General features: G+C 39.5%; 1 protein-coding gene across 4 annotated transcripts in view; it reads right to left on the bottom strand.

Annotated features, from left to right (window-relative positions):
- Positions 1-1,012: 1,012 nt before the first annotated feature.
- The window catches only part of WDR47 (WD repeat domain 47), a 70,574-nt gene continuing 54,813 nt past the window's right edge, over positions 1,013-16,773 (bottom strand). For all 4 annotated transcript variants that reach the window (XM_024230989.3, XM_024230991.3, XM_063718214.1 and 1 more), the window contains exons 11-15: positions 14,114-14,283; positions 13,441-13,611; positions 12,565-12,696; positions 5,324-5,542; positions 1,013-2,375 (exon numbers count right to left, since the gene is read on the bottom strand). In XM_024230989.3, coding sequence (XP_024086757.1) covers positions 2,233-2,375; positions 5,324-5,542; positions 12,565-12,696; positions 13,441-13,611; positions 14,114-14,283 — 835 coding nt within the window. In that variant the 3' untranslated portion in view covers positions 1,013-2,232. The remainder of the gene's footprint in view (positions 2,376-5,323; positions 5,543-12,564; positions 12,697-13,440; positions 13,612-14,113; positions 14,284-16,773) is intronic.

The raw sequence follows: 16,773 nt of genomic DNA, 5'->3' as shown, positions 1-16,773 counted from the left end.
TCTGTCTCAAAAAAAAAAAAAAAGGTAATAGCTCTTTCCCAAAACAAACCCCCTTCTTGCCTGGGGACTAGACTGCCTCCTTTGTAGGACTAACAAATTAGCCACAAGATTAGAAATTACAGTTTAAGAGTCATAGAACTGGAGGCTACGAGATTCTGACCCTCCCCATATTGCTCCTGGGCATAACATCATTATTGTAAAACCTAAGATCAGAGATTGAGATTTTCCCAGACTCTGCACTTGATGGATCAGCTGCATCTGCCATATCGGTAAACTGGCTCATCTTGTGGCCCCACCCAGGAACTGACTCAAGAAGACAGATTTGACTCCCTATGATTTCATCTCCAACTCAACCCATCAGCACTCCCAATTTACTAGAAGTGAACCCACCCACCAAATTATCCTTAAAAACTCTGATCCCGGAATGCTCAGGGAGAATGATTTGAGTGATAAAACTCCAGTCTTTTGCACCGCTGGCTCTGCATGAATAACTCTTTCTCTATTGCAATTCCCTTGTCTTGAATAAATTGGCTCTATCTAGGCAGAGGGCATGGTGAACCTATTGGGTGATTACCTAATTTGACATATTCATACTCTTGAGTTCGAATTTATACATATTGTTAGGCTTTTATTAGTCAACTTTCACAATATATTAAGGATAGAAAGTTCTCTAAATCTTGGATAAAAGAGACAGAAGACACACAAAAGTTATACAGGCCAGGCACAATGGCTCACGCCTGTAATCCCAACACTTGAGGAGGTTGACTCAGGAGAATCACTTGAGGCCAAGAGTTCAAGACCAACCTGGACAAAGCAAGACCCATTTTTAGAAAAATTATTTTTTGTTAATAAGTTATACAGTTGCCAAGGATTAAAAAGCAAATTAGTAGAAGAACTTTAGAAAGAAATCTAAGAAACTGATTATGGACTTCATCCATTGGACCTCACTTTCTCCAAGTAAACTGAAAAAATAACATTCTTTTGAAAGCCAAAGACTGAGGAACAGAAACAGTTTTAAATGTCAAGAGGTCTTTATTGAAATAATAGCACAGTTACACTTCTAATACCCTTTCCACTTGTATACAACAGATGAAAAATGCTTGCTACATACAGTGCACAGACAGTTCAATAATGAGAATACAACTGCATTTGAAATAAATAAAATTGCCTATTTAAATAATTTAAAGTAAAATTACTGTACAATATGAAAATAAAGATACATAAATGTTAGAATCTACAAAGCTGTAGAAATAAAATCATTATTCTGCATTACACAAAACAGTGCAAGAAAAAAATCCAAATAAGCTTTTGGAGTGCAAAGGTTAAATCTTCCATTTTAAATTATCATGCAGACATAGCATTTCAAGCCATGCTATGGTCTATGTCAAGGATTTTAATTTTTAAGGAGAAAAATGCTAGCCAGTAAATTTAGTGTACCATCAAGTGTTGCATCACGTAACTGCTGCTGCTCTGCTTCTACAGTTCAGTTTGGAAGGGAGGTATCCTGTTGCATTCAAAAAACTGTAGTTAACAAGTTTCTGAAGCAAACACATTTACCTTTTAGCCTGAAACAAAATTATATGACAAAATAATCATATCCCTGGGTTTAAGAAAAAAGAAAGGGCCTATACCATGTAGTGAACTAAGAAGCAGTTTTTCATTCATCTTTAAACTCCATAATGATCCTTAAGTGAAAGCAACCATGTAACTTTTGAGTGACATATATTATGGAATTCTGACCTCTAGAAGACAAGTGATAATACAATATGGGATCGTGAGAAGAGCAAAAGTAATTCTGAACACCTGGGAAGTTTAATCTGGGAGGAACTTGGTTGCATTACATTTAATAATATAGTTGAAGTATAATTCCATTTCAATGTGCATATAAAACTGTTATTTAGGCAAAGACCAAGGAATGCATTTAATACTAAACCGTAAACACATTGTCCATCTTGACTTGGAGTGCACACCAACAACGGAAGAGCTCTTCTGCAGACTTTGGCAACGAGACTACATATAGCAGGTCACAGCAGCACGAGCTCACATGGAAGACTGAAAGCACTGCGGAATAACACCACCCAACACCTCCTATCAGTGGGATACATGGTAATACGGGGCCTCTTCGTGCTAAACCACTTTCCTGGACACTATGCTCTTCAGATTTGTAATTTTCACAACTCAGTAGTCTTAAGTCTCTGTGCTTTTGCTGCATAGACTGACATGCGGTGTGCTCTACCCATTGTAAGTCCAGAGGGTGACAGTTCTATCTGCAGAGGATGACAGGAAGGAAAGATCCTGGGTGTGCCATCTGCACTGAATCACTTTGTCCTTGTGCTCCCCCACCACCATGATAGGAAGCTGCTTGGTGAGGTCCCCTAAATTAGAAAAGAGATGTTGATTTACAATGCAAAATAAGTATATGTATGGATTTTATAGACTTCCTGTTACTTTAAGACATTACAGTATAAAAAATCTTAAACTACATTAATATAATACATTGAAAGGTTTATACAGGGATAAATTACTAACTACCTAATTATGCTATTAGTATTTGGTAACATATACCCACACAGCAACATTTGACAAGTTGCCTCTCTCTCTCTCTCTCAGAAATTCTCTCAACTTGATTTCTCCCTGATTTCAGTGCCACTCCATCTTTCACTAGTTTCCCTTTTCTTCTTGACTTAAAGCTTGGTGAATCCCAGGAGTCAACCCTCAGATTTCTTCTGTTCTCTCTGTACCTAACTTCCTAAAAAATTTCATCTAGCAACATGGCCATTTATATATTTACAATTCATACATATTTTATCTCCAATCTTGGTTCTCACCTGAGCTCCAGACTAGTATCCAGATAGTCATTCAACATCTCACTTGATTGTCTGATAGTCATCCTAATTTAAACTTGTCTAAAACCAAACTCTTGGTTTTCTTGCCTAAACCTGTTCCTCCCCTCACCTGCCTCCCTTATCTCAATGGCACCATCTGGTTGCTCATGACAAAAACCTAGGAATCGTCATTGATTCCTTTTCCCCTCACTCCCCAAATCTAATCCAAACAAAATATATCTCAAATTTAGTCATTTCTTACTACCTTCACCTCCACCACCCTAGTCCAAGCCACCATCATCTCACCTGAACTATTCCAACAGCCTCCTCACTGACATTTATATTTCTACTCTTGCCCCCTTACAATCTACTCTCCCTACAGAACCCCAAATTCTCTAAAAATATAATTCAGCTCCTATCCCTTCCATTTAAAATCTTCCAAAGGCTTCATGTTATACTTTTTAAAATGCTTATAGCCCACCAACTATAATAAATGTACCACTGTGGAAGGGGATAGTGATAATGGGGGAGGCAGGCTATGCACGTGTGAGTCAGGAGTATATGGGAAATCTCTGTATCTCTCAATTTTGCTGTTAACCTATAACTGCTATTAAAAATAAAGCCCTTAAAAAAAATGTCTATAGGCCGGGCACGGTGGCTTACGCCTGTAATCCCAGCACTTTGGGAGGCCAAGGCGGGCAGATCACGAGGTCAGGAGATCGAGATCGAGGCTAACACGGTGAAACTCTGTCTCTACTAAAAATACAAAAAATTAGCCGGGTGTGGTGGCGGGCGCCTGTAGTTCCAGCTACTCAGGAGGCTGAGGCAGGAGAATGGCATGAACCTGGGAGGCGGAGCTTGCAGTGAGCCGAGATCGCGCCACTGCGCTCCAGCCTGGGCGACAGAGCAAGACTCCGTCTCAAAAAAAAAAAAAAAAAAAAGTCTATAAAACCCTGCCTCTGATTTATTCTTCTGTGTCTCTAAGTTCCGGCCACATTGGCTTCTTGTAGTGTCATGAACGTGCTAAGCTGGTTCCTACTTCAGCATCTTTATACTTGCTATGTGCTTCTCCTAGGGTCCTGGCCTGGCTTGTTCCTCCTCATCATTCTGGTCTCTATGCAAATGGCATCTCCTTGGAGAGACCTACTCCAATTATCCTATTTAAAATAGCCTTCCCCCTGCAGCGAGCTGAGATGCACCACTGCACTCCAGCCTGGGCAACAGAACAAGACTCTGTCTCAAAATAAATAAATAAATAAATAGCCTTCCCCTATTCACCCTAGTCACTATCTCCCTACCATACTAATTTTTTAAACAGCACTAATACCTAAAATTACATTGTTTATTGTTTTACTTTTTATTGACCTCTAAAATATAAGCTCCATCAGGGAGGGAATTAACTGTCTTATTCTCATCTGTCAGTCCCTAATTGATATACAATAAATATTTGCTTGATGAATGTTTAAAACTAAAACTAGATACTAAGACCTAATTACAAAGATTGTATGCTAATGATTTTTTAATGTAGAAGCTAACAACAGTACACAAATCCATGATTTATCTCAGAATGAGTCACTATGAATAAATGTTGATTTTAAAAAATATCTTAAGCAGAGGCAGGAGGATCATTTGAGGCCTGGAATTCAAGACCAGCCTGGGCAACATGGCAAGATCCCATCTTTACAAAAAAATTTTAAAAATTTGCCATCCATGGTGATGCACAGATGTAGTTCCAGCTGTTTGGAGGCTGAGGCAGAAGGATCGCTTGAACCCAGGAGGTCAAGGGTGTAGTGAGCAGTAATCGTGCCACTGCATTCCAGCCTGGGTGAAAGAGTGAGACCCTGCCTCAAAAAAAAAATAAAAAACTAACAATAAGGTTGGGCATGATGGCTTACACCTATAATCCCAGTACTCTGGGAGGCCAATGCAGGCAGATCGCTTGAGCTCAGAAGTTCGAGACCAGCCTGCGCAACATGGCGAAACTTTGTCTCTACAAAAGATATAAATATTAGCCAGGTGTGGTGGCATGCACCTGTAGTCCTAGCTACTTGCAGGGCTGAGGTGGGAGGATCACTTGAGCAGGGGAGATAGAGGATACAGTGAGCTAAGATCACACCACTGCACTCCAGCCTGGGCGACAGAGCGAGACCCTGTCTCAAAAACAAAAACAGGCTGGGCATGGTGGCTCACGCCTGTAATCCCAGCACTTTGGGAGAGGAAGGCAGATGGATCACTTGAGCCCAGGAGTTCTAGACCAGCCTGGGCAACATAGTGAGCCCCTGCCTCTATAAAAACAAAAACAAAACCTAACAATAAGACTATTCACTGCTTATTTAATAATTTGCTATTATATATCTTAATACAGTCTCAGAATTTGCTCAATAAATACTATAAAATAATTGAAAATATTATATAATCAACCACATCACATTAACAAAAAACCAAAGGTCCCGAATAGAACAGGAAAGACTAAAAACAGAGAAGTCGATCTCAATCACCTTGTAGGTCTGTCACCTTTATTTTCATATCATAAGAGCCTGTTAGCAAGTAGTGAGCTCCAGGGGAGAATCGAACAGAGCGAACATCACTGGAATGAGGATGATAACTTTGTACCATTCTTCCTCCTCTTATGTCATACAACATGCAGCTAGAATCTTCTTGACCTGTGGCTAAGAGACGACCACTGGGATCTACAGCTACAGATGCCACTGCACTGCCTGTAGTGGTAGGAATGAAAGTTTAAATACAGAAAATCAATATACCCAAATGGCAACACAGCTAATTATGTCCATTGAACCATATACTAACGATTTAATGTAGTTTATCAATACTGTTCAGCTATGAAAAACTCCAAATTAACAGTTAACCAATAAACACTTGTGTCCTTTTAAGGCCCAAAGCCTAATCAAATTTTTTAAGAAACGAGAAAGTCCATTTTTTGTCATTTGAGAGAACTGTGTGCAACAGCATCACCTATAGTGCAATAGATGAGCCATGCTACAGAAACCACTTTTCTCAATCCAGTGTTTTCACTACTGAGTAAGTGTCTAGAAATGCTCCTATACCCAGCTAAGAGTGTAGTTAAAGAGACAAGAAATTCAGTAACAAAACGTATTTTAGGACAACAGTATAGGAAATATACTAAAGCAACACATGATTACTGCCAATAGGAACTGTGAACAGAAAATAAGCTCTTGGGGGCATATATTCAGGGCAACTTGAATCCCTGTCTCCCAGAAATAAATAATTTTATTTTATAAATTATAATTAATAATTATTTTGTTAATTAATTATACGGGCTGGGCGCGGTGGCTCATGCCTGTAATCCAGCACTTTGGGAGACCGAGGCAGGCGGATCACAAGGTCAGGAGATCGAGACCAGCCTGGCCAACATGGTGAAACCCCATCTCTACTAAAAATACAAAAGTTAGCCGAGCGTAGTGGCACGTGCCTGTAATCCCAGCTACTCACAATGCTGAGGCAGGAGAATCACTTCAACCTGGGAGGCGGAGGTTGCAGTGAGCTGAGATTGCGCCACTGCACTCCAACCTGGGCGACAGAGCGAGACTCCATCTCAAAAAAATAAATAAATAAATTTTTTTGAGACAGAGTGAGACCCTGTCTCAAAAAAATAAATTAAAAAAAAAAAAGTTTGAGTAACACTGCTCTAGACCAAAGTGGTCTAGGAAGACTTCATAAAAAAATGGGACACAAGTTAGACCTTGAAAAACAATAAACAGCATAAATAAGAGTATGTATGTATGTATACACAGGTGAACACATACATTTGTATGTAATAAAGAATAATCTTTTCTTGAAATATTGAAAGAGAAGAGGGCTATTACGATCAGGAAGAATTACATGAGAAAAAGTTTAGAGGAAAAGTATAAAACAGCTTACAGGAAGATAGATCAGTTTGGCTGGAGTTAAAAGTTTAACTTTTAATAAAAGTTAACATGAAAGGCAGCTTGAAACTGAAATGCAAAAGGTAGGTTAAGGCCAGGCCGTTAAGCACCTAAATCTCAAACTGCAGAGTTTTGAACTTGTCTCTGTAAACGGTAAAGCAACATTGTAGGTTTCTAAGCAAGAGAATTACATGATTCGAGCAGTACTTTGAGTAGATTAATCTAAGTGAAAATGTGTATCAAATTAAAGTGGAAAGATTGTAGAACAAAAGAGGCCACTAGAAGACAAGAAAGATTTCAGGAACAAAACCTGAATAAACAGTCAACAGTCTTGGAAATTAACTGCCTGAGTGGGGCAGTTAATTAAAATAAAGCAAACATGAGTCCCAGATTTCAAATCTAGTTGCATGAGAAAATAAGAGAACCATTATCAAAACTAGGGAAGATGAAAAAAAAAACAGTAAGGAAGGTGGGAAGAATAACTGATTTAGAGGAGAAATACAAAGAGTTTAGTTTTACACATACAAAGTTTATAGTGTCAACAAAAATCTTCATTCATTTACTCAAAAAAGTTATTAAATCACTACTCCCTTAGGCCAGGCACTATGGTAGGTGCTAAATCTCTTCTGAAAATAAAACAGGTATCATTGCTGCCTTGATGAAACTTAAAATCTATTGGAGGAGGTAAGCACTAAACAAGTAAACGAGTACATAATTTTAAATAGTGATAAGAGTTCAATAATAGGAAATAATGGTGAGGTCCCAATTAGGTAAGTCAAAGAAGGCCTCTCTGGCTAGGTGGCATTGAAGTTAAGACCTAAAGACAAGAAGGGCCTAACCATGAGAAGACAAGAAGAGGAACATTTCCAACTAAGGAAACAGCATATGGCTTTACTGGACATGGGAGGAGCTTGGCATGTTCCAGGAATTGAAAAGAAAAAAGTAAGTGATCTGTGATGAGACTAGAAGGGTAAAAATGCCAAATCAAGCAGGCTCCTGTAGGTCGTGATAACAAGTGTGTACTTTAAGATTTAAAGTCACTGAAGGTGTGAGGTGACCAGGTTTATTTTTTCAAAAGCATACTTTGACTGCTAAGGGGATCGCAGACTAAAGGGAGCACAAGTGAAAGTGTATGGTAAGGAAGCTATTGCAGTGGTTCAGTTGAGAGATGATGGTGGTTTATCCTATTTATCCTAGAGTGGTAGCAATAAAGAGGAAGATAGGTAACTGGGTTTTTTTGTTGTTTTTTTTTTTTTGAGACAGAGTCTCACTCTGTCGCCCAGGCTGGAGTGCAGTGGCATGATCTCGGCTCACTACAACCTCCGCCTCCCAGGTTCAAGCGATTCTCCTGCCTCAGCCTCCCCAGTAGCTGGGATTACAGGTGCCCACCACCACACCCAGCTAATTTTTTTGTATTTTTAGTAGAGGCAGGGTTTCACCATGTTGGCCAGACTGGTCTCGAGCTCCTGACCTCAGGAAATCCACCCACCTCAGCCTCCCAAAGTGCTGGAATTACAGGTATGAGCCACCACACCCGGCCAGGTGTGACTCCTGGAACATTTAACTTTTAGATCATGTAGCTGAGGCATAAAGTTGTTATATACCATGTTTGGTATAAGTTTGTCTTACTGTTTCTCTACTAAGAACCCTTTTTAAGGCCAGGCGCGGTGGCTCACACCTATAATCCCAGCACTTTGGGAGGCCAATGCGGGCAGATCACCTGAGGTCAGAAGTTCGAGACCAGCCTGGCTAATAAGGTGAAACCTCGCCTCCACTAAAAATACAAAAATGAGCTAGGCGTGGTGGTGCCTGGCTGAGGCATGAAAATCACTTGAACCCAGGAGGCAGAGGTTGCAGTGAGCTGAGATTACACCATGGCACTCCACCCTGGGCGACAAAGTAAGACTCTCAAAAACAAAAACAAAAATGAGCTGGGCGTGGTGGCACGCACCTGTAGTCCTAGCTACTTGGGAGGCTGAGGCAGGAGAATCACTTGAACCTAGGAGACGGAAGTTGCAGTGGGCAGAGATTGTGTCACTGCATTCCAGTCTGGGCGACAAAAGCGAAACTCTCTCTCAAAAAAAAAAATAAATAAAAGAAACTCTTTTTAAATGTGGCTTGTTATTGCAGCACTTTTTACACTGAAACTATACTTGAACAATTCCAAGCTGTATATACTATATGAAGCTTGTCCTCTGAATGTGTTTTAATTTCTACATGAAATTTCATATCTTACAGTGTCCCATAAATAAAGATTAAAGTCCATCCTTTTCTTTAATTTAAAAAAAAAAAAAAAAAAAAAAAGGCCAGGCGCGGTAGCTCCCACCTGTAATTCCAGCACTCTGGAAGGCCGAGGCAGGTGGATCACGAGGTCAGGAGATCGAGACCATCCTGGCTAACATGGTGAAACCCCGTCTCTACTAAAAAATATACAAAAAAATTAGCCGGGCATGGTAGCAGGCGCCTGTAGTCCCAGCTACTCGGGAGGCTGAGGCAGGAGAATGGCGTGAACCCGGGAGGTAGAGCTTGCAGTGAGCCGAGATCACGCCACTGCACTCCAGCCTGGGCAACCTGGGTGACAGAGCGAGACTCCATCTCAAAAGAAAAAAATAAAAAAGAATTTTATGAGCCTAGCACACAGAATAGGTTTCAGCTAGAGATTAAAATATAAGTCTTTCAGCATATGAGTTACACTTAAAGCCGGGGAAATGGATGCAATCATCTAGAGAAAGAAAAGAGACTAAAGTCCTGAGCCCTAGGGAATGCCAGAATTTAGAATGTGAGCAAAGAGAAAGAGCCAGCAAAGGAATAATTACCCAGAAAGGTAAGAGAATAGCAGAAAGCCCAAAAGAAAAGTGGAAGAAGTCAACTGTGTTGCATGACACTGAGAGCTGAAGCAAAATTAGGATATAAAAGTGATTTGACAACCGGAAGTTTGTTGGTGATCTTGAAAAAGACAGCATTCATTATAATGGTTGCAGCAGGAACCAGATTAGAATAAGTTAAAGACTGAGGGTAAGGAAATGGCTAACAGTATATATAGGCAAGACTTTTGAGATATCTGAGTAAAAAAGGAAGCAAAAATTGAGGGTAAGAGCTGGAAGGGGGATAAGGAGATCAAGAGATGAATTTTTGGCATTGCCAATTCTAAAAAATGTTTGTATGTGCATGATAGAGAAGCAGAGGAGGAGAGATACAGTAAGAGGAAGACATTAATGTTATCAGAGAGAGGAGACGACCAAAAACTAGAAGTCCCTGAAATGGAGAAAAAGGGCCTGAAAATAATGTAGAAAGCTAGAGTTTAAAAATAAATTAGTGGTAAGTGTATAGAAACTACACAAATAAACAAACAAACAAACACAATTATTAACCCCAAGGAAAATATACACAGGAAAAAAAATAAGCTATGAATGGCATCGTCCTGGTTAAAATAATGTAAACAATGACTAACTGAGCTAACCAAAATTGATATATCAAAAAGATGCAGAGGGGCTGGGCAGGGTGGTGTGTACCTATGGTCCCAGCCACTCGGGAAGCTAAGGCGGGAGGATGGCTTGAACCTGGAAGTCAAAACTGCAGTAAGCCATGACTGCAACACTGCATTCCAGACTAGGTGACAGAACAAGACCCTGTCTCAGAACAAAAAAAAACAAAAGATGCAGAGAGGGGAAAAATATATGTGAATGTGGGATGATGGGAGTTGGAAAGGCACATGAAAAAGTTATATCTTAATCTTCTATGGTAGGAAGTCAATAAATAGTCCTAAAGATAAGAAAATAAATAAATACGAATATTTCCCTTATTCACATACAAATTCTTCCTCTCTCCACATCTTTTCAATATAGTTATATCAGTTGTGGTTAGATCAGTAGTCACTGTTTACATTATTTTAACCAGGGCAATGCTGTTTTTCTTAATAAGCCTTATTGAATTGCTTGATTTCTTAAACCAGGGGTCCCCAAGCCCCAGGTCACTGACTGATAGCAGTCTATGGCCTGTTAGGCACCGGGCCACACAGCACGAGGTGAGCGACAAGTGAGTGAGCATTACCACCTGAGCTCCGCCTCCTGTCAGATCAGTGGTGGCATTAGATGCTCATAGGAGCGGGAATCCTATTGTGAACTGCGCATGTAAGGTATCTAGGTTGCGTGCTCCTTATGAGAATCTAATGCCTGATGATCTGCAGTGGTTTCATCCCTAAACCATCCCTACCCCTTCCCACCCCACCCATGGAAAAATTGTCTTCCACGAAACTGATTCCTGGTGGGTGCCAAAAAGGTTGCGGACTGCTGGGGGACTGCTGCCTTAAACTATGTCATATATTAATTTTGAAAATGATACAAACTAAATTTTAACGAATCAATGATCATGGACTCAAATGTGCTGTAAAACATCATATCTGGTTTGAATCAAAGTGCAAAAAAAAGTCCATGAAACTCAAAAGAATAAACAAGGCATTAAAAAAAAACACCAAAAATTTAGAATACAAGGCAGACCTTTTCACCTGGAATAGTACCATAGAATTCTCTTCTAATTCTGCTATTAAAAACTACAAAGGACCAGGCGTGGTAGCTCACACCTGTAATCCCAGCACTTTGGGAGGCCGAGGCAGGTAGATCACCTGAGGTCAGGAGTTTGAGACTAGCCTGGCCAATATGGTGAAACCCAATCTCTACTAAAAATACCAAAATTAGCCTGGTGTGGTGGTGGGCGCCTGTAGTCCCAGCTACTCAGGAGGCTGAGACAGGAGAATCACCTGAACCTGGGAGGCAGAGGTTGCAGTGAGCCAAGATTGTGCCACTGCACTCCAGCCTGGGTGACAGAGGGAGATTGTCTCAACAACAACAACAACAACAACAACAAAACTACAAAGGCAGAAAAGGTACTTTAGAATAAAATAAAGATAATGGCAGAATATTGTGTCACTCTTAGATACCATGCTTAAAAGGTGGTACAACGCAGCTGGGAGTGGTGGCTCATGCCTGTAATCCCAGCACTTTGGGAGGCTGAGGCAAGCAGATCATGAGGATAGGAGATCGAGACCATCCTGGCCAACATGGTGAAACCCCGTCTCTACTAAAAAATGCAAAAAATTAGCTGGGCATGGTGGCGGCCTCCTGTAGTCCCAGCTACTCGGGAGGCTGAGGCAGGAGAATGGCGTGAACCCGGGAGGCGGAGCTTGCAGTGAGCCGAGATCGCACCACTGCACTCCAGCCTGGGCGACAGTGTGAGACTCCATCTCAAAAAAAAAACTAAAAGGTGGTACAATGCAAAGAACAGTACATGGAACAATCCAAGACATACTGTTAAGTTTAGAAAGAGAAATTTGTAGTGCATGCTACCATTTCTCTGTGTGTGTGTGTGCGCATTTGTGTTTACAGGAGAAGGGAGATTAGGGTACATACAAACTTTCTGGTTATATGTTTATAGAATATTTCTGGAAGAATAAATAAGAAATTGGTCCTTTAGTGAAAGAGAGACCAAGAAATAGGAATGAAAAGAAAATAGTACACTCTTTTGTTCAATTTCACTTTTTGCCATGTGCATGCATTTTAAAAAATGTTTCTAAAGGTCTGAGTTCTAAAATGGCCCTGCTAACAGACAATCTGGGACATTATATTTAATCTCCCTGGGCCTTGGTTCCCTAAGCTGAATATTATTTTTACAAATAAGGTAACAAATGAAAGTATTTTGAAAGAACTGAAAGTAACTAATAAAATATCAAGTATTTATTTCACAATTTTTTCTATTTTTTATATTGCAGGGAGGAGGAAGTAGGCTAGTGTAATTTACAAAGTTTTTTTCTCATATATATCATTTAAAGAAAAACCTACCAGTTCCATGAAATGTTGTGCCAACAACACGAACACAACTTGGTACTCGAAGATCCCAAAATCTAACGGTCTTATCTTGGGAACCAGATGCAATCATCCAGCCACTCCAGGTATAAAGTGCTAAAATATGCCCTATAAAAGATCATATACTCAATTATTAAGGTGGGAGAGTATCTTTCCATAACATATTCAAAGCTAAGCACTCTAGAGTTGGGCAAGGTGGCTCATGCCTATAATCCCAGCTACTCAGGAGGCTGAGGCAGGAGGACTGCTGGAGGCCAGGAGTTCGAGGCTGCAGTGAGCTATGATCAAGCCACTGCATTCCAGCCTGGGCAACAGTGCAAGACCCTGTCTCTAAAAAAAAAGAAAAAGCTAAGTACTCCTTATTTACAGGGCAAGTGGTGGTCTGGTGAGTCAAATATACTATGTGATAGAGATTTTTCACATTTATCAAATAGATTGACAATTTTAAAAATAAAATAAAACTCAGTAAAATGCACAACATCAAAACCATACTAGGCCAGGCATAGTGGCTCATGCCTGTAATCCCAACACTTTGGGAGGCCGAGACAGGATGATTGCTTGAGCCCAGGAGTTCAAGACCAGTCTGGGCAACATAGTGAGACCCCATATCTACAAAAAAATTTTAAACTAGCCAGGCATAGTAGCACGTGCCTATAGTCTCAGCTACTCAGGAGGCTGGGTGGGAGGATCACTTGAGCTCAGGAGGGTGAGGCTGCAGTGAGCTGTGATTGTGCCACTGCACTCTGGACAGTAAGAGCAAGACCCTGTCTCCTAGAAAAGAAAATGCAGAGAGGAAAAAAAAGCACAGATTGAACAAAAAGAAAAACAGCACTTGAAACTGATATTACATACCAGTATGTCCACTCAAAGCATGGAGGCCCTGTCCTCTTTGACAATCTGTTGTATAAATGTTACAATCCCCTGCTCCAGCACTTATTAAAATAGCTCCTCCGCTTTCTGGGCCTTCCATAAATGCCAAGTCTCTAATTGTTCCATCATGCATACTAAATTCCAGATCTGGTCCTGAAACAGTAGTAAGAATTAAAAAAAAAAAATGCTGCTCAACTTACTGTGATAACTTGAGATTGCTAAACTACCTCAAAACTGGTCAAGAATAATGGTTTAGAAATATGGTTTGTATTTTCATTTAGGGATTGGTATTATAAGCAGTTTCACTTTACTGAGCAAAGAATTTTATCAAAATAGCTATTACCATAGGGTTATCTTGTCTCTTATCCCAAAGAAAAAGAAGACAGGTGATTTTTAGAAAACATCTGGTAGCTATTTAAAAGTTATTTTTCTAATAATAATTTTATAAAACTCAAACACCACCTAGACACCTGTAAGAATTTACTAAGAAAGAGTAATACCTCATGAATGTAACTAAACAATTAGAATTATTTAAAAAATTCTTCTTTAAGATTATATTCTTGGATTTCATTAAAGACAATACAGAAATACAACATGGAGAAAATAAAACGTATACACTGGTAAGCTAGCTACTGCTTACATACTTGGGCCCTACCTGTTGCGTTACAAGTCTCTGCATTGAAGGGCAGCACTTTGACGTATTTGTCATTTGATCCTGTTGCTAATAACTGCCCACAAGGACTCCAGGCCACACAGTAAATGGATCCTTTATGATGTTTATTCCTTTTAAAACGTACCACCGGCTGCTTAGGAGTCTCATGTGCACTGAAAAGAAAAATTACAGAAATATATTTCAATTTCTTGCTTGCTACAATCAGTTATTATGAGGTTCCATATTATAGTTGTTCTTGAAGGAAGGAGAAAAAGCGTGTCAGACAACAGCTTATTAATAGTTTTCAAAATCATAGAAGAAATAAAATTAGAAGCATACTTAACACCCAAAAAGTAAAATTATAAACCAAATCACACTAAACTAACTCTCATTTCAGATGACAAAGGAAACAGGATATACGACTTTAAAAAAAAAAATCTCCATTTCTCATATTTTTCATGGATTTTAAACTCAGAAACAAAAAAGAAAATTAAAAAAGCTAACAATGCTTCCAAATTTAAAAAAAATGCAATAAGCATGTAATAAACATATAATAAACACATAATAAACATGTAATAAACATATAATGTGAGCAATGTGCAAGAGTTCTGTCCAGAGTTTAAAATCTGGTACAGGTAGATATTGTCATGAGACTACCCATATACAGTAAGGCAAGTATAAGTTGTTATATAGTCCAGTATAAAGCACTGGGCCTTAAAGGATAAGGCAAATTTTTACAGAAAAAGAAGAAGGCAGGAGAACCACTTTAGTGACAATAAAATATAGTAGGGAAAGTACTGGCTGAGCATGCAGCAATGGAAAGAGTCTGTGGGGCTAGCAGTGAAAAGCATGAGGTATTTAGTAGAGTGAGCAGGAGTGATGTGGTGGGTGAGGCACTGCAGGCTCAGCTGTGGAGAGTTCCAAATGCCATGCTCCTCAAGAGTTTGTCCTTTAATGACAGTCGAACATTGGCTTAGTGGGGTAACAGCATTTTATCTACACTTTGAAACACGGACTAATATGACACTAAAGATTTCTAAATCAGGTATAATGATAAAATCAAGTCTATGTAAGAAAATGTACATGTTTCTGGAGATTCATCCTGAAGGACGAAAGGGTTAAATGACATATCTAAGATTTAAATACTTTAGCAAACGAACAAAAAAAGATGAATAAAGCAAATGTGACAAAAATCTTGACAACTATTGCATTTCAGCATACTAGTCTACTTTTGAGTCTTTGAAAATGTTCATAATTAAGAAATTTTTAAAAAACAAACAAGAAGACTGACAAATCTCTAATACCTAAAAAGTGTTTAATATTGATCTAGGCAGGGTGTGATGGCTCAGGCCTGTAATCCCAGCACTATGGGAGGCTGAGGAGGGCAGATCAAGAGGTCAGGAAATCAAGACCATCCTGGCCAACATGGTGAAACCCTGTCACTACTAAAAATACAAAAATCAGCTAGGCATGGTGGCGCATGCCTGTAGTCCCAGCTACTCAGGAGGCTGAAGCAGGAGAATCACTTGAACCCAGGAGGTGGAGGTTACAGTGAGCTGATGTCGTGCCAAAGCACTCCAGCCTGGCGACAGAGTGAGACGCTGCCTCAAAACAAAAACAAAAACAAAACCCAAAAAACTGATCTAGAGAACAGACCAGATAAAAAGATTTTATTTTCAGCTGCACAACCAATTATCACCAAGTCCCACTGATTCCTTCCTTAAATGGATTATACCTCTCAAATCCACCCACTTTGCTCCACCTCCATTGCCATCAAATACAAACAGCTTCCTCCCTCCCTCCCAGTGTCTCCTCTTATTGCCATCCAATCACAGGCAGAGTGATCATCTCAAAATACATTTACACTTCATCTGCTACTTTCAGTGGTGTCCCACTGCTCTCAGCGTAAAATATAAAATGGCTAGAAAGCTCTGCCTCATTTAGTTCATGTCTATGTCTGCGGCCTTATCAAAATCAAGCTCATAATTTTCCAACCAATCTGAATTTATTTCAGTTCCTAAAAAAAGCCAAGCCCTTTCTCACCTCACGTTCCCTCTATATTATTCTCTTCTCCCTTCTCTTTATATAGCTAGGTTCTACTCCTCCTTAGATCTCAACTTTAGTGCCTCTTCCTCAAAGAAGTCTTTCTCTGACTCGCCAGTTTGCACCCTACCCCATCCCCATTTTATTCTCTCACAGCACATTGTAACCTTTCTTCATAACATTTACCAAAATGTATATTTGTGTTCATTTGCATTATATCCATCTTCCCCACTAAACGAGAAGTTCCATGAAGCCAATAAACATGTTTGTTTTACGTACAACTATAGTACCTAGCACACAGGAGCCCAAAATATATATTTGCTAAATAAATGTATTCATTTTCAAATCAGTTTCTTCATAGCCTATGAAACATCTGTGTCTGCATAAGAAATACAAAAGATGAGAAACAGTTACCTTAAGTTCAAGTTAACCCTAAACATACAAGTCTTTGGTTCTACCTCCATAATTATTGCTATTTCTCACTCCCTTATAGAGAATTCTGCCATTCTTTCTTAAGTATTTCAACTTAAATAATGCAGTGAGCACCAGTAAATTATAATACTATCAATTAACATGGGCCTTATTATATTCCCTTTCCCAATCATTGAATGCTACCACAG

Source organism: Pongo abelii, chromosome 1 (genome assembly GCF_028885655.2).
Source record: "Pongo abelii isolate AG06213 chromosome 1, NHGRI_mPonAbe1-v2.0_pri, whole genome shotgun sequence".
Classification (NCBI taxonomy): Eukaryota; Metazoa; Chordata; class Mammalia; order Primates; family Hominidae; genus Pongo; species Pongo abelii.
Note: the sequence above shows the minus strand (reverse complement) of the source record. Positions and strands in the feature narration are given on the sequence as shown.